The 23,020-nt window shown below is 46.7% G+C and overlaps 2 protein-coding genes across 4 annotated transcripts; both read left to right on the plus strand.

The window, feature by feature from the left end:
• The first annotated feature begins 2,614 nt into the window (after window positions 1–2,614).
• LOC143822323 (phospholipase A2, minor isoenzyme-like) lies at window positions 2,615–7,705 on the plus strand. Of its 2 annotated transcripts, none has more exons than XM_077307322.1 (4): window positions 2,615–3,002; window positions 4,613–4,778; window positions 6,534–6,661; window positions 7,415–7,705. In XM_077307322.1, the coding sequence occupies exons 1-4, from the start codon at window positions 2,969–2,971 to the stop codon at window positions 7,531–7,533; spliced, it is 447 nt and encodes a 148-aa protein (XP_077163437.1). In that variant the 5' UTR covers window positions 2,615–2,968; the 3' UTR covers window positions 7,534–7,705. The 2 variants fall into 2 exon arrangements, with proteins under 2 accessions (XP_077163437.1, XP_077163436.1); XM_077307321.1 differs by having other exon boundaries at window positions 2,738–3,002; window positions 7,412–7,705.
• Window positions 7,706–10,992: 3,287 nt separating this feature from the next.
• LOC143822279 (uncharacterized) lies at window positions 10,993–17,805 on the plus strand. 2 transcript variants are annotated; one of them, XM_077307227.1, is made up of 5 exons: window positions 10,993–11,149; window positions 13,585–13,807; window positions 15,652–15,763; window positions 16,508–16,650; window positions 17,624–17,805. In XM_077307227.1, the coding sequence occupies exons 2-5, from the start codon at window positions 13,586–13,588 to the stop codon at window positions 17,666–17,668; spliced, it is 522 nt and encodes a 173-aa protein (XP_077163342.1). In that variant the 5' UTR covers window positions 10,993–11,149; window position 13,585; the 3' UTR covers window positions 17,669–17,805. The 2 variants fall into 2 exon arrangements, with proteins under 2 accessions (XP_077163342.1, XP_077163341.1); XM_077307226.1 differs by lacking the exon at window positions 17,624–17,805 and having other exon boundaries at window positions 16,508–16,752.
• The last annotated feature ends 5,215 nt before the right edge of the window (window positions 17,806–23,020 follow it).

Genomic DNA, 23,020 nt, shown 5'->3' on the forward strand with positions numbered 1-23,020 from the left:
AGTTAGTTCAGCAGTGGAATAAGCTGCCTAAGGAGGTGGTGAGCTCCCCCTCACTGGCAGTCTTCAAGCAAAGGCTGGATACACGCTTTTCTTGGATGCTTTAGGATGCTTTGGGCTGATCCTGTGTTGAGCAGGGGGTTGGACTAGATGGCCTGTATGGCCCCTTCCAACTCTATGATTCTATGATTCTGTTTCCTAATGAGATGAGATATGAACCAAACACTTGTATGATTCATAGTTCAAGCTTGGCCACTATCCTCACCAGCCAAGCAGTAACTAAGGGGATGAGTGCACTAACAGCTCTGACCAGGCCTCCCCTCCCACACAAGCACCCACATCTCAGGGTAGGACTTCAGTGGCGTATAATGCTACAGCTTCCAGCTTCCAAAGCAGCCATATTATGCAGGGGAGCTGATCTCTTATCACCCAGAGATGAGCTGTATTTCCAGGGGATCCCCAGGTCTCACTTGGGGACGGGCATCCCTGAACATCCATGGAGTAACTTGGCCCACGAGGCAGGGTGCTGCACCAGGGATTAAAGCAGCTTTTTGTTGCAACCTGATGCAGCAGAGGTGTGTGTTCTGGGCCACCTGTTAATCTGAAACAATCCATTTACGAGCTGTCCTTTCTGTTTCCAAAGCCTCCATCATCTGGCAAAATCCAGCACAATGGAAGCAGCTAATCCTCAATCAATTTGGGTATTCTTAGGTCACAGCGAGGGCAAGCCTGGAGACTGAGAAAGTGTATTGATTTGTTATTATTTTATCATATCTGACAGTTACACGCAGGAAGTGTATAATGGTATAAAACATGTAGCCAAGTAGGTACAATGGTTATGAGACAGCTTTCTCAATCCCCCTAAATACTAATATCTAAATTTTCAATCCATTCAGGAGCAGCTGGGGAAAGTCCCAAGAGCTCTGTCACATCTCTCTGGAAAACATGATGCCCACGTTTCCTGTGGCAGATAGAAAATCAGACACATTCTGGATCTAGTATTTTGCCCTGTTTGAGCAACAGGTCAGCACACCTGCGAAGACCTGTTCATATTCTATTAGTTGTCTTCCATAGTTCACATGGCAAGTCAAATTCTGTGGGCCTCTTGTTGGTGTTTATCAGATTATGGGTATCGGCATAAGGGAATGTACTTTGGAGAGCTGTGAATTCCTATAGCTGTTGCTTGTTGTGGCTCCAAGATTGCCTTCATGGGTTTCTCTACACGCAGATAAGTGCCAGACGGGGCATATGGTATGTCATACTGAAAAAAGCAGATTTCATGTCACCTTTAAACCGAGCTGCAATCGATCTTTCTAAAATTAACAATGGGGGAGGGAAGGGCATTAGAAAAATACAAAAGTCCTTAGACCGAGTGCTTTTCTATAATATCTGCCAAATACCAGGTACTAGGCAAGATCGCTCAAACGTAACTTGATTTATTTTATTTATATTTCAATTTATATCCTGCCACTCCCAAATAGCAGCTCATGGCGAGTCACAATACTCTCCCAGCAGTAAAAACATAAGACAGGTATAAACCCCCCAGTATAAAGCCCAACCCTTGGCAGTGAAAATTCCCTCCTCCCCGCAGCTCTAAAGATTGCCTCAGGGGGACAACCGCAGTCAGCTCCATGAGGAGCGCCCCCCCCCCCCCCCGCAACCTTCCTTGCCCTGGCCTCAACCAAAGATCTGGCGGAAGAGCTCTGTCTTGCAGGCCTTGAGGAACAGGGATAGTTCCGTCGGGGCCCTTAGCTCTTCCAGGAGATCATTCCACCAGCTAGGGGCCAGGACCGAAAAGGCCCTGGTCCTGGTCGAGGCCAGGCGAACTTTCCTCAGGCCGGGGAGAGTGCAGTGCCCTGCAGGGGGAGTAAGGAGATAGGTGATTCTGCAGATCTGAGGGGCCCAGACCTTTTGGCACTTAGTGCTTTACAGCAGGGGTAGTCAACCTGTGGTCCTCCAGATGTCCATGGACTACAATTCCCATGAGACCCTGCCAGCTGGCAGGGACTCATGGGAATTTTAGTCCATGGACATTTGTAGGACCACAGGTTGACTACCCCTGCAGTGCAATCCAACACAGTATAAACCTCGTCAATGAGCTTGCTAGTTTGGAGTCTGGACTCCACTTCATCAGATGTGAGAATGTGTTGTCTGTACTGGACAGATACATGCATAGAGAAAACACTAAGCAGTCAGTCCCAAAGGTCATGCAATACAGTCTGTGGTATCTGAGCCTCTTCCATTTTGTTGCTGGCTGGTCTCCAATATCCCCCCTCCCACTTTGTACACGTGTCTATGTACAGATACATAATCTGCCTCCAAGCACAACATTTCACATATCTGACAAATACAAGATGTGTTATCTGATGAGGGGGGGGAGAGGCACTCTGTACATGCTCTGAGATCTCTTTGCGGCGTGGTGATTAGAGGGATAGGCTAGGATTTGGAATTCTCACTCCGCTATGGAAACTATCTGGGTGATCTTGAGACACTCACAGACTCTCAGCCAGCCCTCCCTTACAGGGTTGTTGTGAGGATAAAATGAAGAAAACCAGTGAAGCCACGCTGGGCTCCCATTGGGAAGAAAGGCTGGGTAGAATTTATTCACTTCATGATATCGTTACATCAATGATATGGGTTTATTTTTAGAAAAATGTGAACGGCTCCCAGATTCTTAGGAAAACCTATGCCCCGTACAACATTTTACACCTGAATTATGTTAAACATTTCACAAACAGAATTCCTTGGCAGAAAACCTGACCCCCAAAGGATCGGAAAGTAAGCGGCTGTTTTGTAGATGGCCTTGGTTTAGTTGCGTAAGCTCCGTGCTGCCGTCGGACAGAAGAGGGCTCCTTACAGAAAGGCAAACAACACTCTCACTATCTTGGATCTGGGGGCCGAGGCAAGGCCATGGTATAAAAGAACCTGCCAGGTCTCCCTACAGCCTTTCCTGCTGTCCTTTGCTAGCAAAATGACCTTTGTCCTTCTCTTCCTCCTGGCAACAGGTAAGATGCCGTTCTCTGGGCAGCGTGGGTTGGGGAAAGAGGCCGCTTTACTTCAGAAGGACTTTCCATTTGGGCTTGAAATTGTGTTCCTTTGTTGATTGCTGCACTACACCGTTTTGTTAAGAGGGAGCCTTCTAAATCAGTGATCCCCAACCCCCGGTCCAGGGACCGGGACCGGTCCGTCGATCAGTTGGTACCGGGCCGCGGCTCCTCCTCATCCTCCTCCCCGGCTGCTGCCTCGGGGGCTGCCCTGCCACTCTGCCACTGGCTCCCCTTTGGTGCTCTCCAGCAGCCGCCATGGCTGGGGCTCCCCCTCAGTGTGGCACTGCGTAGCTGCTGCTGGCAGAGCCCCCCAGCGGGCGGAAGGTAGGGGCGCCGGCGGGAAAGCAAGTGGAGCAGGGGCTCAGGCGGCGGCAGCGACGTCCCTCGGCAAAATACTACCCCCCCCCCAGGCCTCAGTAAAATTGTCAAGCGTTGACCGGTCCCCGGTGATAAGAAGGTTGGGGACCACTGTTCTAAATGGTTCAGACAACGCCGGGAAAAGCAGATGTTCTTGGCTGCCTTCCGCGCTGCGGAAGTTCCTCCTGTAGGATCCCTGCCCAAGTCCAAACCCAAGCAAATTTGAGGGACTTAGTGGTTTCCACATGCTACTTGAGGCTCAAAGTGGCATCCGGAAAGTTTGTATCAATACTTGGAATTAAATAAATGTTATTTTGTTAGGGGACGTTCTTGGATTTTTGTTACCTCCTTGGACATATGGAAAGGGGTATGCTGTAAATCTGGCTGTCCACCAATTAATCCTGTCCTGTTTTATGGAGATGCTTTATTGCAGGTCACCGTACAGGTCAACGGGAATACTGTTGTATATTCAATGGCCTTTTATTCAGACCCGTCCAAACACCACAAAAGAGCAAGCTCTTCATCTATCTAAATCAGTGGTTCTCAACCTTCCTAATGCCATGATCCTTTAATATAGGTCCTCATGTTGTGGGGACCCCCATCCATAAAATTAGGCAACTGTTCTTTCATAGAAATTAAACCAAAACTGACCAATGGAATGAAGATCCATTGTATATAAATTGTTTTTTTTTCCCCTGGGGTTTCTCAGTTCAGCTCTGCCTCTTGTCCCACCATGCCAATCTCACTCTTTTCCGCTGCTCCAGAGAGATGAACGCTCTATCTCGATCTGCCCCACAAGGCTGTTGTGTGGATGGCAACCCCCCCCCCGCCCTGTCCAAGCTGCTTGCCCCACCACGACTCCTGTTAAAGGGTCGTTTGACCGCCAAAAGGGTCCCGACCCCCAGGTTGGGAACCACTGCTCCAAGAGATTGTTTCGGTTGGGACAGTGCAACTAAGCCAGTCCTAATTTCACCACAGCTTAATACTATGCCTCCCCATCGGTCCCATAGTGTCTCTACATGAGTTGCTGCTTTTGTTCATGCCATGTAGGAGGCATGGCCCAACCAGTAACATCCAAAGGCTCAAGTGGCAGTGAATTCCTCTTCTTTCACCATTTAAAAGTAAACCTTTGGGGGGATGCACTTTCTGTTTTAGTCAAGGGGGGAAAATGCCTCTCAGTAAACCTTCTGATCAGCTTGTCTCTTGCTTAGCTGGCACGGTGAGCCCAGCCACCACAGCCCCCTTACGGAATTTGTGGCAGTTCCATAACATGATCAAGTGCACCATTCCAAGCAGTGACCCACTGAAGGATTACAGTAACTATGGCTGCTACTGTGGCCTCGGCGGCAGTGGGACTCCAGTGGATGACCTGGACAGGTGAGCAACTTCCTTCTTCAAATGCCCTCGTTTTCCTAGCTGCTGCATCTTCTCATTGGGCTGTTTTCTGATTGGATATTGTCTACTCCAGGGGTAGTCAACGTGCGGCCCTCCAGATGTCCATGGACTACAATTTCCAGGAGCCCCTGCCAGCATTCGCTGGCAGGGGCTCCTGGAAATTGTAGTCCATGGACATCTGGAGGGCCGCACTTTGACTACCCCTGGTCTACTCCGACACTGATTCTCAATAAGAAGCTTTCATCACACGTGTGAGGAAAGGTTGAGGGAGCTGGGTCTGTTTAGCCTGGAGAGGAGACGACTGAGAGGGGATCTGATAACCACCTTCAAAAGGCTGCCATGTAGAGGATGGAGCAGAGTTGTTCTCTCTTGCCCCAGAAGGATGGACTAGGGGTAGTCAACCTGTGGTCCTCCTGATGTTCATGGACTACAATTCCCAGAAGCCCCTGCCAGAATTCGTGGGCAGGGGCTTATGGGAATTGTAGTCCATGAACATCTGGAGGACCACAGGTTGACTACCCCTGGACTAGATCCAATTGGATGAAATTAATTCAAAAGAAATTCTGTCTAAACATCAGGAAGAAGTTCCTAACAGAGTGTTTTTTTAGTGGAACAGGTTCCCTCAGAAGGTGGTGGGTTCTCCAACAGAGGCTGGGTAGCCATCTGACAGAGGCTGTGAAGGTTCAAGGGGGTGGCAGGTTACAGTGGATGAATCTCTTGGTTTAATCTGGTTCCTCTTGCCATTAGAAAAATCCAGGAAGATCTAAGATAATTCCACGACTGTAACTAGTATACCTTGAACTATCAGCTGCTAGGACCAAAGAAGAAAGGATAACTGAGAATCATGTTCCTGCCCAGCTTAGGAATTCTTTGGGGCATGTGGCTGTTAGATTCCGAATGACACAGAAAGATCCATAACATTCCTACTTATAGGCAGAGAATTTTCTCCTCCTCTCATGCTGCTAGAAATTAGGGTGACCCGTTGGACCAGATTAAAGAGAAGTACATTGTTGCAAGGCATATAAATGACAAGAACTGGACATGACCACCATCTTAGATAACCTTTTATATAGGATCTGATGCATTCACAATGCCTGTTAACTTGGATGGCAAAATGAAGCCTCCGTGTTCAGCAGCAGTATACCAGAACCGGAGGACAAACAAAAGCAAGCATAGCTGGAGCCTGTGGGTACTGTGGCATCTGACACTAATTCTCATGGAGCTCACCAAACTTTCCAGAACGTGGCCAGGGCCATTGTAAGGCAGGGTTTGGTAATGGCTGCCCTTATTCAGATGAAAGGGTTTTGAGAATCAAAGCACCCAGATTTTCAGGCTTTCTTTTGTGTTCCCTGTTTTCTTTTTCTCCTCCCTTGACCTATTCCCAAAGTTTTTCCTTCAGCTTTTATCAGTTTCCTTTTACTCCCCTCCTCTGATTCTTTCACAAATTGAGGTACTGCATTTGGCTGTACCTTCTGTGGCAGCCATTTTGGGCTTTGCTTTACCTCCTGTGGCAGCCATTTTGGAGTGCTATTCACCACACTCTCTCAGAATTCCCAAGGTGTTCACAGACCCAAGAAGGTTGGAGATCCCTGGACAAGAGGGCAGAGGCATTATAGTTGGGCATTGTTGCAAACGCAGTGCGAGGCTAGATGGAACTTGGCCTAATCCAAGCACAGCCATCCCTAAATTATTACCAAATGTTGTGGATTGTGCTGAATGCTTCTGCTTACTGAACAGGTGCTGCCAGATTCATGATGACTGCTACGGAGAAGCCCTTAGACACCAAGACTGTAAATTCCTCATGGACAACCCCTACACAAAGACCTATGTCTACAGCTGCGCTGGCAGCGATATCACCTGCAGTGGTAACATCCATTCCACCCCCCTCCCCGCACTGAGACTTAGCCACAGGGACCAAGCACATGTTTTGCTTGCAAATTGTTCCAGGCTTAATCTTCCCTAAAGAATTTTTCCCTGGGCCTGGCCTGCCCTGCCCCGCCCCCATTGAAACAGAAAAGTGTTCTGCACCTGGTTAGGGAAGCTCAGAAGGGGGCGGGGAGCCAAGCACAGCAGGAGCCTCTTTCTTTCTTTTCTTAAAGGGGGAGGGGAGAGGATTGGAGACAGCAGAGGAGGGAGAAAAAAACTAAGAGGCAAATCTCTGCCGAGAGGGCTTCCCCTTTAAGGCAAGCTTGCAACCTGGGAATGAGGAAGCCTTTGAACTTGAAGCCTTGGCCAATCAGGGCTTTTCTAGGCTCAGCAGCAAGTTAGTTCGGGGGAAATGCAGAGAGCTGCACACTTTCTCATGCCGATTTTTCAAATATTGAGGGTTATATTCACTCTAGGATATTGTGGTGGAAAGGTAGGGTCACTCCGGATCAATCCTGCTTGTTGCAGAGGGAAAATTTTAATTGGACAAAATCAAAATGGAAATCGCATTCAATGGAGACGGCAGGGACTTAATTGACCTGGGACTGGAATAAAAGCTCTGTGCAGATTCAGCCCTGGTTTCCTGTTTCTGGGGAAAAGGGAATGTGGGAGGTGAGGGATTGTTTTGTGGCCTATTCATGCCCCCCTGAGAAATCACCCCCAATTCACTTCTTCCTTTGTCTGTCTAGAAGAGAACGACACCTGCGCGGCATTTATCTGCAACTGTGACCGAAGTGCTGCCATCTGTTTTGCTGGAGCTTCGTACAATGAAGAGTTTAAGAAATTGGACACCAGCAAACACTGCAAATAAAACTCATCTTGCACCAGCGCCCAAAACAAAACTTTTGCATGGTCTTTGCGCAAGCTGTTTCCCTGAGCAGTATCTCACAAACACTTTTGGCCACAACAGATAGGATAGAATTAGTGATACGAGAGAGAATGTGTTAAGGCTTCCCTACAGCAAATAAAATTAGGCATCTGAACTGTTTTGTTTCTCTTTTTTACAAATTGTGATCTTTGACAAGCAGGAAGTTGGTTTCCCCTCAGTGCCTATTTCTAGGTGGCACTAGAGGAAGTCAGGAAGAGATCTGAGCACTGGGACCATGTGATTAGAACACTGGATTTGGATTTATCTCTGTGAGACCTGGGTTCAGATGCTTCCTGAGCTATGAAACCCGCTAGGCAACCTTGAGCAATCTCTAGCTTGGTTAGTAGTGGCAATTTCTAATCTGGCAAACTGGGTTTGATTCCCCGCTATTTCACATGCAGCCAGCAGGGTGACCCTGGGCTAGTCACAGCCCTGATAGTGCTGTTCTGACCGAGCAGTAATATCAGGACTTTCTCAACCTCACCTGTTGTGCCTGTTGTGGGGAGAGGAAGGGATTGTAAGCCACTTTGAGACTCCTTCGGGTAGAGAAAAGCAGAGTATAAAAACCAATTATTCTACCCTCTTGCTGGGTTGTTACAAGGCTGTGGGGCCTGGGGGGAGGGAGAACTGCGGGTTTTCAGAGGAAAGAAAGGCCAAAAGATAATGTATTAATTGTATTGATAATAAAGAATGACATTGAATGGTCCATGTTCAAACAACTTAACCCACAATGGTACTGTCCATGGGGCTCCCTAGGGAGCACCCATCTGGATACGGCCTGTATCCAGACCTGACTGCTTTTCCAGGAGCTCTCCAACTAGGGATAACCAACTTCAGCTTGGGAAATTTCTGGATATGTGGTGGTACCTGGGAAAGTTCGAGTCTGGGGAAGTAACTTAGGTCAGGGGTAGTCAACCTGTGGTCCTCCAGATGTTCATGGACTACAATTCCCATGAGCCCCTGCCAGCAACTGCTGGCAGGGGTTCATGGGAATTGTAGTCCATGAACATCTGGAGGACCACAGGTTGACTATCCCTGACTTAGGTCATAGAATGTCAATCTTCAGACTTGTCATTTCTGATAGGGGAGCTAATCTCTGTAGTCCATAGATTCCTAAAGAACTCTAGCTCTTTCCCATGCAGTGTAAATTTATAAGAGAAGAAGAAGAAGAGTTGCTTCTTAGATGCCTCTTTTCTCTGCCAGAAGGAGTCTCAAAGCTGCTTACACTCCCCTTTCCTTTCCTCTAGGTGTGGCAGAGAGAGCCTTGATATTCCTGCTCAGTCTAAACAGCTCTATAAGGGCTGTGACAAGTTCAAGATCACCCAGTTGGCTGCATGTGGGGGAGCAGGGGAGCAAACCCACCAGATTAGAAGTCACCACTCCTAACTGCTACACCAAGATGGGTTTGATTCTTCTCTCCTCCACATGTAGTCAGCTGGGTGACATTGGGCTAGTCCCAGTTCTCTTAGACCTGTTCTCACACAGCTCTCTCAACCTCACAGGGTGTTTGTTGTGGGGAGAGGAAAAGAAAGGTGCTTGTAAGCCACTTCGGAGCTCCTTCAGGTAGTGAAAAGTTGGATATAAAAAAACAGCTCTCTCCAAAGCATTACCATAGAATCATACAATAATAGAGTTGAAAGGGGTCTCCTGGGTCATCTAGTCCAACCCCTTGCACTATGCAGGACACGCACATCCTTATTGCCCACCTACTGTAACCTGTCACCCCCTTGAGCCTTCACAGAATCAGCCTCTCCGTCAGATGGCTATCCAGCCTCTGTTTAAAAATTTCCAAAGATGGAGAACCCACCACCTCCCTCTTGTTATGTTTCAATCTTAATTTTGTAAGGCATTCTTGTTTGCTAGGTTAAATATAATCCCTTCCATTTTTCACAGGGAAAGTTTGCTGGCAAGATATATTCTGACAGGATCTGCTGTTCTGGTGAGCAAATGATCGCTATACCTTTCTACATTTTGCTCACATGTCCTATGTTTGTGACTCCCAGGAATAACCATATTAGGCCTCTATTAAGCAACCATTTAGCCCCCTGCTCTCTGGAAACTGTTCTCTCCTTAATCATCAAAGATAATGATCCAGGAATTTAATTGGGTGCGGCTAAATTCTTATCAGTCCCTTGAACCCTTGGTTCCAAATAGACTGTCTAGAATTTTTCTGCTGCTCAAGATTATACATCTATGAGTGTTTTCAGGTGGAAAGGATTGGCGCAGGGTGCTTTTACCCCTATATAAACAGATGATTCCTTCCCCCCCCCCACCGCCATCACACCAATATGTTTGTAATCTGTTCTATTTGTTGGCACAGTTTGAATGCGCAAAGCACCAGGCTGCTTAAAAGAATAAAATAGTTTTATTAAGAAGAGAAACAACTTTGTGTAGAAAGGAGAGAGACCGCTCTAACTTTCTGTTGTCTGCAGTCCTTCCTCCCATTCTACTGCTGTTTTGGAGGCAAGCAGAGAGGAAGTCTGCTCAAAGAAGAAGGCTTTTTTTTATAATCTGCTTTTATCTGCCTGAAGGAGTCTCAAAGTGGCTTCCCTTCCTCTCCCTTCAACAGACACCCTGTGAGGTAGGTGAGGCTAAGAGTGTTCTGACAGGACTGCTTAGTCAGAACAGCATTATCAAGGCTGTGATGAGCCCAAGATCTTCCAGCTGGCTGCATATGGAGGAGTGGGGAGTCAAACCCGGCTTGCTGGATTAGAAGCCACTGCTCTGAACCACCACACCACCCTGGCTCAAAGGAGCAGGAAGTCTCCCATTGAGTCAATCAGGATATTGGAGGAGATAATTTGAAAATCATCAGGAATTGCCTATTCTAACTATGCTGAATACACATTTCCTCCCATGCCCCCTGCAGGACATTCTTTATATTCTGCTCAATTATGCGTACTGCAGATCTAGCATATTCCAACACAATTAATGATTTGCATGCCCATTTGCACCAAATTTGGTTTTCATTAGGTAAGGCAGGAAAATGAATCTCTCTCTCTCTCTCTTATTTATATATAGCTCTCCCCTTGTGACTCAGGATGGTATTGGAACTGACAGGCAGAAATTCAACCCATGCTGACTTCTAGGCATGCACACACAAAAGAAGCTGATCTGTTAAATACGTTAAATTTCTGCTCTTAAAAGACACAGGAGCCCTCCACAAAAGGATCATAACTTTCATGAGTGCATTCGTTTAAGCGCTGGTTGTTTCTCCCAAGGTGTTCCCCTGTTTCCTTGCAAGCCCTCCATTCTGGTTCCATCTCAAAAACTTCTGTGAGGCACAGCTAGAGAGCTGGGATTGGTGTCCAGCTGTTTTTAATTATGATGACATAATTGCAACGCTGCAGGCATCAATGGAAAAGCAAGGGATTGGTTAATTTGCCCTTGATGTCATAATTCCTCCTGGGGTTTGAAGATATGGGAGATCAAAGCAGAATGAAGTACCTTGTAGAGCAGCTTTCTGTCATCCATCTCAGGACCAATACACTTTCTGTGGCTGGCTGGCCCAAGACCTTGGCTCATATAGATCTTTAAAAGGATCTTCTGGAAGTAAGAGGTAAAATCACATACTTGGAGGTATAGTCACATACTTAAGGAAGGGGGTTGCACAAATAATAAGAAGGTGGGTCCTTCCAACCCATTTGGCAGGGGATGTAGTTTCAGGTTGTTACAATAAAAGCACACACATGTGTCCCAAGATACGTGTATATTTAGCAGTGGGGAATTGCTTTGCGAGAGGATTGGTAACATGACTAACCAGCGGCATGAAGGGTGTTCTGAATGGGTCCTGAAATAGAAGAACACTTTGGCTTCTGGAAGCCAATGATTTTATAGGTTTGGGGGGAAAGGGGATCATGCTGAGCTCATGATGAGGACATGATAGGGGCATGGTAGGTGCATGATGGAATTTTCCATGGGTAGGACGTTGGGAAATGGCCTAGCCAGGTCCAGAGATGGGTGTTAATGGGACTAAATAAAGAGAACCATTGTGTCAATGGGTCTAGCGATGGAGGGGGGGGGCAAACTCCCCTGGCAGATTGGCCTAGAGTGAGTCAGAGGAGAGAGATCAAGGGACTTGCCTAGAAACCTCTGGGTAAACATGGCTCTGCCAGCCACTTGATCAGCAATACAATGAGGTGGGGAGGGGGAGGGGAGAGGAAGGCAAGACATGACTCATGCTGCAGCTGTCATGTTGAATCTGTGGCTTGGAACAAGCTGGGGAGAAAATGGAGTCTGGCCCTCCTGGGTCTCGACAGACTTTAACAGTGCCTGGCTTTGGCATAAGCCTAGATGACTGAGGGGTGCCATTGTTGTTGGAGACACTATGCCAAACTATAGAGCAGGGTCCTGTCACACATAACAAGGTTTTAGAGTAGCATCCAGACCTCACCATTTGGCAGTTCAATTCATTACTGTGTTTTCCATGTACTGACTTTTTCCAGCACTGATGATATTTTAAAAATGCAATTGCTGAGCCGGACAGTTCTTAATGGAAGTTCTGTTCTTATTACTGCCGCCCCTTTACCTGTTCTTCCTTCCGTTCTTCTTCTAGCTTAATTACTTCTTGATCTCTCTTCAGTAGACTGCCAGGGCACAAACGAAGCAATGATGAATCATCATCAGCTCTTAACAGGGAGATGATTTCACCAACGCTTTTCCTCTTTTGGGCCGTGATTGTTATCGTGCAGAGATCCTGGCTGCAGAGTTAAAAGAACAGAGCCCACTTTAAACCCCCTCACCCACCCTCTCTGCCTCTAAGAAAAACAAGGGAACAAAACAAAAACTTGAGGAAAGCGGCACTTTTGTTGAATGCATAATTTCTGAGAAGAGTAGGAAGTTGAACTTGGAGGTGCACTATGCAAGATTTTTCAGGGGAATATTGTGCTCTGTTAAGAACTGTGTGGATTCTCGCAGACTTTCAATTCTGCTTTGAGCTGATGGTGAAAGACACCTCCTCCCCCCCCCCCCGCAATTCTCCTAGATCAGCTTTGCTTCTAGGATCAAGACTACTTATTATTTTGCTTCTTTACTTGCCATGACTAGTGACCACATGCCTAAAGTCAAATGCACATTATACGAAAGGGGGCAGGTGGCTCCATGACAAGGTGAAGATAATTCCATTGTGAATATCTGCAAAACAGAGGAGGAGGAGGAGGTACGCAGTACGTGGGACAGAAAAAGTGAAGGCAAAGCCACTGTATATAAATAGAAACAGCAGCAATAGAATTCAGACAATGAATAGATACAGCCAGAAGGCAACTCAGTAACAAAATCCAGATATGCATAAAGCTCTAGACAATCATAAACAATATCTTGTTCAGAACAAAGGAGTGGAAATCCACCACTTGTCTCCCGAAATCCTCAGTAAATGAATGCAGAAATGTATAGCAGAAACAATCATGTGTCTTAGGAAGGAAAGTAGAGATATCTGTAAAATATTGCATCGTGAAGCCCTGGGGTTTCGTGACAACCCTCCAAAAGTTTCATGAATGGGTAGAAGTTAATTAATTTTTAATATTTTTTAAAAATGTGTTAAATATTTATTGGGTGATATGACCAAATATGGTAATGTTGACCCACTCCGTCAAAAAATGGCTTGGTGGGGGTTGGAAGGGGAGGGGCCCTGGGTGGGCGTGTCCACAACTTCGCTTCCAAACCATATTCTGGATGATCATGCCAGTTCTGTTGTTTCTTGATGCCTGAAGAATATTTCAGGGGTTTCTCAACAGTAAAAAAGTTGAGAAGTGCTGTCCTAGATACCAGGATCTGGCCTTGTATTCCAGTGGGAAGCTGATGCTCAATTTGATATGGAAATCATGCCTGCCAACTAGAATCCAAGCAGAGTTTCAAATCCGTTGCTTGATACTCCTGATGGGAGCTGAAGATGCTCTCCTTGAAAAGAAAAGGAAAGGTTTGTCATCTAATCTCCATAGAAGTCATGATATTCTGCCTCTTTCCATCCTGCTCCATCCCTCTTCTAATCGGGGACAGGATGGAGATCCTGGGTGAGTTCGACAACGAGTCGCCCCTCTACGTGTCTTTCTGCAAGCGGATCTCCCCAGAGGCCTTTGAGAGACAATCCTGCACTTACACGCAGAAATCCCTGGAGGAGCTTTACACCCAAATGGAACTGAATCCAGGTGTTTGTGAGAGGCTCATACGGAAGAGGAAGCAAGTGGAGACCGAGGAAGGCGGGTTGGCATCCTACCTGAAGGTACAGCTTGGGGGGTTCCCATTGGGCGGACTGAGGAATCAGCACAGGTGAAGTGGCCCATTGTAAAACTCTTTCCCAGCAGATTGCTGGGGAAGACACAGAAGAAGAAGATGGGATAAAGCAGGCTTTCTCAACCAGGGGGTTGTGAAACCCTGGGGTTTCCTGATGGAAGGCTTACCTGAATACATTTGTTAAAACATTTATCGGGTAATATGACCATATATGGTCATGTCGACCTGCCACCCCCACCCAAAATGGCCAATGACGGTCCTGGAGGAGGTGGGAAGGGGAGGGGCCCCAGGTGGGCGTGTCCACAGAGCTCTGCTTCTCAGCCATATTCTGCATAATCAGGCCACTTCTGGGGTTTCTCAAAGCCTAAAGAATGTTTCAGGGCTTTCTCTATGGTAAAAAGTAGAGAAAAGCTGGGATAAAGAAACAGCTAGCAGTCATAGTGCTCTCACTCAGACTGTATAAAGTGCGTTTTCAGTACCTGTTAGCAATAATTTGCAACTGGATTTTCCTGCATGACACGGGGAAATCTGGTTGCAAATGCTCGCTAAAGTGCCTTATCCCAGGGGTAGTCAACCTGTGGCCCTCCAGATGTTCATGGACTACAATTCCCATGAGCCCCTGCCAGCAAACGCTGGCAGGGTCTCATGGGAATTGTAGTCCATGAACATCTGGAGGGCCACAGATTGACTACCCCTGCCTTATCCAGTGTGTGTGAAAGCAAATGTTGCTCTTTCTCCTCCTCCTTGAATCACAGCCTTTAACAATAGCCTAATAAGTAGGGATGAATCCAGAGGTTGCCTAGATAAGCCAGATATTCTCTTGACTGTCTGGTTTGAATAAACTGACCTTGCACCTGCTCTCTGCTTGGGGCCGCAGTATTGAAAACAATTCGATCAGAGCATCCATCTGGGGAAGGCTGTCACAGCTGTGTTAGCCTGGGCTGGGCTAATGTTTGGTCTTATCCTAATCTAGTCATTTAGCAGCTAGCTTGCTTGAAATTTGCAGCTGAGATGACCTAAGGTAGTAACTGAAGGAGCCCTTTGGAATCCCAAGGCAACAGAACCGTGATTTTAAATTTCGGTTTCTAGGTTGTTATTGTTATTGTTATTATTATTCAGTTTCTATACCACCTTCCCAGCAAGCCAGCTCAGGCTGGCAATACCAGTTTAGGTTAAAGATTAATAACTTATTCGTTTTGATTTATTTATTCATTTCATTTATAGACTGCCCCCCCCCCCACTATTCAAAACATTAAGCCAGCATCTGTATTTAATAGCAGCCTTGAAACAGCAGAAGAAGAGTTGGTTCTTATATGCTGCTTTTCTCTACCCGGAGGAGTCTCAAAGCAGCTTACATTCGCCTTCTCTTTCCTCTCCCCACAACAGACACCCTGTGAGGGAGGTGAGGCTGAGAGAGCCCTGATATTACTGAAGAAGAAGAGTTGGTTCTTAGATGCCACTTTTGTCTACCCAAAGAAATCTCAAAGTGGCTTCCAATCCCCTTCCCTTTCCTCTCCCCACAACAGACACCCTGTGAGGTGGGTGAGGCTGAGAAAGCCCTGATATCACTGCTCGGTCAGAACAGCTTTCTCAGTGCTGTGGCGAGCCCAAGGTCACCCAGCTGGCTGCATGTGGGGGAGTGAGGAATCAAACCTGGCTCACCAGATTAGAAATCTGTGCTCCTAACCACTATACCATGCTGGCTTGGGTACCTCTTCAGCTGCTTTCTTACCTCTGGTCTGTACTGGCTCATCATGCTGGTTTACCTTCCTCCCTGAGAACAGGGAAAAGTTCCCACAAACAATTCTTCCATCTCCCACTGCTGTTTTCCAGGCCAAGTTCTTTTCCCTGTTCAACCATGGCAGTTCGCTCAAAGAGGAGGAGATACACAAGGAAGTGGAGTGTCTGATGTGTGAGATGAGGAGGGTCAGCACCTATGCGCTTGGTAAGTCCTGCTTTCCGTAAAGATGGGCCTGCGGGGAGTGGGTGAGGAGCACTTAGGCTAGCTTCGAAGTCGCATTTCTCTGCTTTGTTCCCCTCCAAAGCTAAAGCCAATATAAAACAGTGTGCAAGCTTCTGTGTTTTCCAGAACTCTTCATCAGGCCAGCCATTTAAAAATGTAACAGGGGGAGGACAAGACAAAGTGTGGGGAGAAGTCCCAAAGGATAACAGAAGACAAAGGTCTTGATTTAGGTGTTTGGGTTTAGAAATAAAGGCTTGGACTCTTCCAAACACAACATCATGCTCCACCACAAAGAGCGACATGAGGCTCTGGAACAGCAGCCACTTGAAAATACTTTCTAAGAGTGAAAATATTTTAAAAATCAAGCTCAAAAAGTCTAAAATGAATACCCACTTCAGAAAAAACAAAAAACAAAATTGTATGCATTAATTTCCAAGTGTTTCTTAAACAAAAGAGAGGTTCGGGTTGCCCTGGCCATCAAAAGCTTTTAGCATGTCAGATTTTTTTTAGAGACGGTAAGTGGCAGGCCTTTTCGGATGGAACAAGAATGTTTGTCTTGAAAATATAATGTCTGAAATGTGACAAATATGTCTGCTGATGTGCAATGCAGTACACTTGTCCTGTGAACAAGGACGGGTTAGGCTCCCCAAATGCAGTCGGAGGCAAGTCCTGGTTTGGCCACCATGTGTTCTGCAACATTTCTTCTTTGATTCCTTTCTTTTTCAGCTGCCAAGAGAGTATCACAGTGGCCACTGGAGCGGAAGCCTAGGAGAAACATTCCGCTGGAAAGATTCGGCTCCAGCCAATCCAAGCGTCCAGACCCAGCTGTTCCATCCATGCCCAAGATCTTTGGTCCTTACCCAATGCCTGTATGTGCTTCTAACACCCTCCCCACAGTCCCCCCAACTGTGCAACATCATCACCAGACGTTAAACCCCCCAAGCCACAAATAAAAATTAAAAAAAACAGAGATAAAAATAGCATTCCGTTGTAAGAACCCAACAACTTCATAATCATTTACACAGGTATATGCGTACTATATACAGATTTAAGGCATACATTCCGTGAGATGGTTGTGCCACATGGACATAAGCCAACTCCTTATTAGATTGTATTCTTATTTGTCATGTGCCACAGTGTAAAGGCCTAAGGGGAAAATTTGGGATGTTATCCTCAGGGCAGAGTGTGCATTATAAAATGACTCCTCTCTGCTGCCTGTCAGCAGCCATCACAAATGGAGAGATGGGACTCTAAGGTCATGTAAACCCCCCCCCCACACACACACACCGATTTTTAGAGTGTTGTAGGGCTCCCATTAAGAACCACTGATCTTTTAACTTGTATTGCATCTTTATTCGTTCTGTGGGCAGGGGGAGGGGCGGTTCTTGCAAAATATATGGCTCTCTCCTTCCCCTCATTCTGCCCTAGGACAGCTTCAAAACGTAAACCATTTTATTTTTGATTGGCTAAATGAGTAAGGAAATCTTGCTTCCTGGCATAGGCTAGATATCAGGGGAAAAAATTTCACAGAGTAGTTCAGCAGTGGAATAGGCTGCCTAAGGAGGTGGTGAACTCCCCCTCACTGGCAGTCTTCAAGCAAAGGTTGGATACACACTTTTCTTGGATGCTTTAGGATGCTTTGGGCTGATCCTGCGTTGAGCAGGGGGTTGGACTAGATGGCCAGTATGGCCCCTTCCAACTCTATGATTCTATGATTCTATGATTCTGTCCGAGCCACCGTCTCTTCCTGACGAACAAGACACAGGGGGGGGGGGGTTGAGGAGAGGTGCAAGAGCCATTGTTTGCAGAATGTACATGTGATGTCACTGTCCTTCTCCACAGGTGAAAAGGGCGATGGGGTCCAACACAGACTTGAAACACTCCTAACCTTCTGTGAAGTTGGTCAATCCAAAGAAGATGGAGATGGTTGATGGAAAGGGGGCCAGGGAAGGGCCCCAACAGGAAACAGGAAACAAAATAAATGCATGAGGAATTAAAACAAAAACAAACAAACAAAAACCCTAAAATAATTCAGTCTCACCGATTTAGTATTTGTGCTGCCAAAGCAAGCAAGCTTCATTTGTGTTTTGTGGGGGTTTTTTTTGCAGAAAACATAATAGCTCCCATCTCTATGAGAGAAGTATGTGTCAGGTTTGGCAGAGAGGGCATTCATGTGGCACATTTGACTGCTATAAGTAAAACTGCACAACAAATCATTAAAAACACACCAGTGCAGAGAAACAGTACAAAACAATCAATGAATAGCCCAAAATCTGCTTTCATGAAGCAATTATCAGGCTAAAAGCAAACATTAAGATGAACGGCACCTCTTGGAGAGCCAGTGTGGTGTAGTGCAGGGGTAGTCAACCTGTGGTCCTCCAGATGTTCATGGACTACAATTCCCATGAGCCCCTGCCAGCAAACATTGGCAGGGGCTCATGGGCATTGTAGTCCATGAACATCTGGAGGACCACAGGTTGACTACCCCTGGTGTAGAGGGCAAGAGGAGCGGCCTCTAATCTGGAGAACCAGATTTTATTCCGCACTCCTTCACATGCTGCCAGCTGGGTGACCTTGGGCCAGTCACAGTTCTCTCAGAGCTCTCTCAGCCTCGCCTACTTCACAGAAGAAGTGAAATGAAGGCAAGGGGAGGGAGAAGATGGGTGTGAGCCACATCAAGTCTGCAAAAATTGGAGTCGGGAGAACTGGGTTTAAATGTCCAGATTGCTACAAAGTTCACTGGGTGACCTTAAGGCAGGCACTCTTTAATGGCCTAAGGGCAATAAGAAGCCAGGATGTGGATAAGTGAGCACATGAAGCCAGTTTGGTGTAGTGGTTAGGAGTGCGGACTTCTAATCTGGCAAGTTGGATTCGATTCTGCACTCCCCCACATGCAGCCAGCTGGGTGACCCTGGGCTCGCCACGGCACTGATAAAGCTGCTCTGACCGAGCACGAATATCAGGGCTCTCCCAGCCTCACCCACCTCACAGGGTGTCTGTAAGCCGCTTTGTAACTGTAAGCCGCTTTGAGCCTCCTTTGGGTAGAGAAAAGCGGCATATAAGAACAAACTCTTCTTCAGTAATATCAGGGCTCTCCCAGCCTCACCCACCTCACAAGGTGTCTGTTGTGGGGAGAGGAAAAGGATGGTGATTGTAAGCCACTTTGAGACTCCTTCGGGTAGAGACAAGCAGCATACAAGACCCAAATCCTCCTCCAACTCCTCCTATCAATTTCTCTCATCTTTCTTCCACAGAGGTCAGGGCAGATCAGTTCACTAATTTCATTAGCACTTATATCCTGCCCTTCCCAAAGCTTGCTCTTAAGTTTGCTTTGCCCCTTCTCCCTCTTCAGCTGTCACTCAACTGACTCCCATCTCCCCCCCTTCCTTTTCTAATCTCTATAGCAACCAAAATCATACAGATTGCCTTCAACCCGTGTTCCCATTGGCTGCTTCCCATTCAGAGCCCCCCCCCCATTCTGTGGAAATGATTATCGCGAAGTTCGTGGTACTCTCCTGCCCTCTTGAGGCTCCTGTGAAACCTTAATGGCTTTTTTCTTGTCCTGGGACTCCTACCCAAAGCGCCTTCTCATCTTTCAGAAATGCCAGCCCCTCTTAGCAGCACCCTGGTTTTCAACATCTCTGCACTACTCAAGACCAAAGATGAAATAAGACTAGTGGGATAAGAAAAGCCTTATAGGGGCCTCAAATGTCTCTCTGTTTACGGAGCGATGCTAAGCGAATGAAACCTTAGTGCCTAATCGTTACCGGTGTGCAGAATGTGTCTACAGCTCCTGTGTCTACCTTTTGCCATTTCAGTCTCAGTGGTGGGCAGAGCAGGCTACCACCCCAGTGATGGGGTTGAGGGCAAGCATTTTGTCTCATTTTTTACTTGTGAGAGGGTGGGTTGGTGGGAGGAGATGGCCTATTCCTTCTGATGACACGTCACTTCCGGGAGCGTGACAGGGAGCTGACATCACTTCAGGGTTACCTTGAAGCCTGCAAAATCTCTCTGGGTTACTCCACAGTCAAAAGTTTAGCAAAGGCTGTATTAGAGACAAGGGATAGATGCGGCCTGATATTTCTTTACTGATCGCTCAGTTTACTGATCACTCAGTGGGCACAACTTCCATGAGCTGGCAGGGGCACTCTCCAGTTTGGTACTAGAGATTCCTAAACTGGTCTCTCTGGAGAACTTGAACATTCCAGGCAATTTGGTATTTGCATGAAAACTCAATGGCAGAAGCCCGTTTTACCATAGAGTTGCCCCTCCACAATTACTGGAGCGCCGCCTGAAAGTCGCTGATGTTGTGATGTCAATTCCTGTGCAATTCCAACAACATTGTCTCTCCTTCCCTGCTCTCCTGGTCAGTCCTCCCCCATCCAGTCGCCGGGGGGGGGTGTGTGTGTGTGTGTGTGTGGAAGCTCCTCAAAGTGATCTACAAGGTTGCCCTTCATCGACCACTCCCACCTAGGGATCAGAACCCAGCCCCCCAGGTCGACCCTAGAGCTGGCTGTCTGAAGAGACTTTAGAAATGATGCTGGTGGAGAACTGGTACTGGATTGAATCATAGAATCATAGAGTTGGAAGGGACCTCCTGGGTCATCTAGTCCAACCCCCTGCACTATGCAGGACACTCACAACCCTCATCCACTGTAACCTGCCACCCCCTTGAGCCTTCACAGAATCAGCCTCTCCGTCAGATGGCTATCCAGCCTTTGTTTTAAAAAAATTAATTAATAAATAAATACACTATAGAAATACAATCGAGAAATAATGCATTACATACAATAAACATTAATTTATTATAAATAAATAAATGTATATTATAAATAAATAATAAATACAATAAATACTGTATTCATACGCGATATGAATACAAAAAACAAACAAATAAATACTAAATAACAAAAGCGCCGCACACACCGCTCCTGCTCATTCTCACGCCTGCTGCTCGGAGCGGAACGACGCTTTGCCCACACGGCCCACCCAGGGGGCGCGGGAGGACTGGCGTCTCTAGCCGCGGGAACTCGTTCGTCCCTCGCCTCCGGAACTTCCGGTGGGGAGAACCAGCTCTTCACTTACCCAGCGGGCTCGCTAGGCGACGGCGGTAAGCGGTTTTGTTTTCCATGTATTATTTTTCCATGGGCTGCGGTCCCCGCTTTCCCTTGCAAGGCCTTCCCTCTGCTGCAGAGCGTTGCCAGCCTCCCGGCGGGAGTCTTCCTACATTATAAGTTGATTTCCAGGCTGCAGGGGGTCAGCTTCCCATTGGGGGAATGGCTGCTTTGGAGGGTGGAGGCCACTCTGTACCCCACGAGGCCCGCCCGTTCCCACCCCCTTCTCGGGGTTGCCATTCCCAGATTGGGAGCATATGGGGAATGATGGAGCGAAGCTGAGCACAGACCAGGCTCTGGTCCAAGGGGTGGTCAGACTGTGGCTCTCTAGATGTCCATGGACATATGTTAGATATGGGGCTTCATAGGAAGAACGCCTGGGTACTGGGTAAAAGGGTGGGGTTTTCGGGGAGGGGGTTGGTCTTCTTGTTGCCTGCTACTATCCCCTGCTGAGATCACCAGTACAGAGCTGTTCATTTACCCAGAACTCAGATCACCTAGTTGGTTGCATGTGAGTGGAGAATCAAATGCAGTTCTCTGGATTAGAGGTTGCCACTCTTTAACAACCACACCACACTGCCCCTCCATAGTAGGGCTGAAGTAGTAGTAGAAAAAAATACTGCTAAAAGCAGACTTGGAAAAAAAACACCGGAAATAATTATTACTCCTTGTAGATTGTAGAATATGTCTTGTACAATATATTGTGTGCATTTACTTTTTAAAGTATAGCTATAGAATAAGCTGGTAACTGAATTCAACCACTGTCGGTGGTCTTCATGGAATCAGCTTTTAGCTCTACCCCTTTCCAGTGTGTAGGAAGCTTATTCCTGGAGTGAACATAGTAGAAAGTCTCCTATGTCAACCATGCTTCATTTTAGTAGAAAACTTGAGAGTATTTTGTCCTGGCAACTACAGGATCTTAAGCATAGGTTCTCTAGTCATGGTCAAAAGCCAATCCAGGGTCAATTAACACAATCCAAAGACAGTCCAAGGTCAGGTTACATATTCCAGAGACAGAGTCCAAAGGTCCTGTATCAGGATACTAAGAATTGATCCCAAACCGGTCAGGTCAGGCAACTGGTCGAGTACGACTGCAGTCAAGCTAACTCACACAGTCTGTACCCTCACCAAGGTCTCATGTAAGGTGTTTCTCTGCAGGTGATGCTGGTCTCATGTTAAGCACAACTTGAGGCAGCTTCTTTACTCATGAGGAATAGGGGGGCCCAGATCCATCAAGGTCAATCAATCAATATTTATTTATGGTAATTCAGACCAAAATTCAAATACATGTAATTAAAAACTAAAACAATTTAAAAAGTGAGAAAGCAGTAGTAATACTATAAAAATTTTAAAAGGTCTGACATCATAGGAACTGATGTTAGATTCAATATTTAAAACATACTTTAAGTTACCAGTGACAATTGGCTCTTTGTACTTTTGAATTTGGATCAGATAGAAATTTTCTGATCCATATACATAGTACGCAATTTCATGGCAGCAGTGCAAAATTTAGCTGTGCAGAAAGTTATTTGCCTATCTTTGTCTTGAATCAACACCTTGATTTTCTCCTTTGGGGAAGTTCTTGGGTAGGTGTTCAAAATTGGCCGAATAAAGTTGAATCTGATGGCAAGGTCTTTGTCCTGGCATCCCCCCCCCAGAAGAGAGAAGGCCATGTGTTCACACTTTGCATTCTCTGCTCCTTCTGCAGACTTTGGCGGGTCTGGCACTGGGTAGGTCCAAGCTAGAACTTCCTGGCTTGAGAACCCTGCAGGCTCACGTTCCCTTCTGGGAGGCCCTGCAACACCAGCCTCACCAGAAGTATCTGCCAAGGCATGGATTGAGAAAGGATGATCTTCTTCCAATGGGAACCCATCCTCCTGTGCTCTACACCAGGGCACTCTATGTCCTATCTTTTGGTTGTTCACCCAGTTAAGGTAGCCATCTTGGTATCTGCTAGAACCTGTTCCTCTTGTGGAATGTGCTCCCTGAGATAAGAGAGAGAGCCATCTTTAGAGGTTTTTAGGAGGCTCAGTTAGGCCATTTTATTTATGACACTATTTAAGGGGCTTAAAGCTGCGAGTGTTTCTTAATTGGGGGAGTAAATGTGGTTTTGCTGCATTTTGTA

The sequence above is a fragment of the Paroedura picta genome, chromosome 13 (assembly GCF_049243985.1).
Source record: "Paroedura picta isolate Pp20150507F chromosome 13, Ppicta_v3.0, whole genome shotgun sequence".
Lineage (NCBI taxonomy): Eukaryota > Metazoa > Chordata > Lepidosauria > Squamata > Gekkonidae > Paroedura > Paroedura picta.

Bases quoted from the DNA above. Each gene is read 5' to 3' on its own strand.
- LOC143822323 (XM_077307321.1), top strand. From the start codon at position 2,969: ATGACCTTTGTCCTTCTCTTCCTCCTGGCAACAG. The intron at 3,003-4,612 runs GTAAGATGCCGT...TCTCTTGCTTAG, and splicing joins TCTCTTCCTCCTGGCAACAG to CTGGCACGGTGAGCCCAGCC. The intron at 4,779-6,533 runs GTGAGCAACTTC...CTTACTGAACAG, and splicing joins CCAGTGGATGACCTGGACAG to GTGCTGCCAGATTCATGATG.
- LOC143822279 (XM_077307226.1), top strand. From the start codon at position 13,586: ATGGAGATCCTGGGTGAGTTCGACAACGAGTCGCCCCTCTACGTGTCT. The intron at 13,808-15,651 runs GTACAGCTTGGG...GCTGTTTTCCAG, and splicing joins GGTTGGCATCCTACCTGAAG to GCCAAGTTCTTTTCCCTGTT. The intron at 15,764-16,507 runs GTAAGTCCTGCT...TTTCTTTTTCAG, and splicing joins GGTCAGCACCTATGCGCTTG to CTGCCAAGAGAGTATCACAG.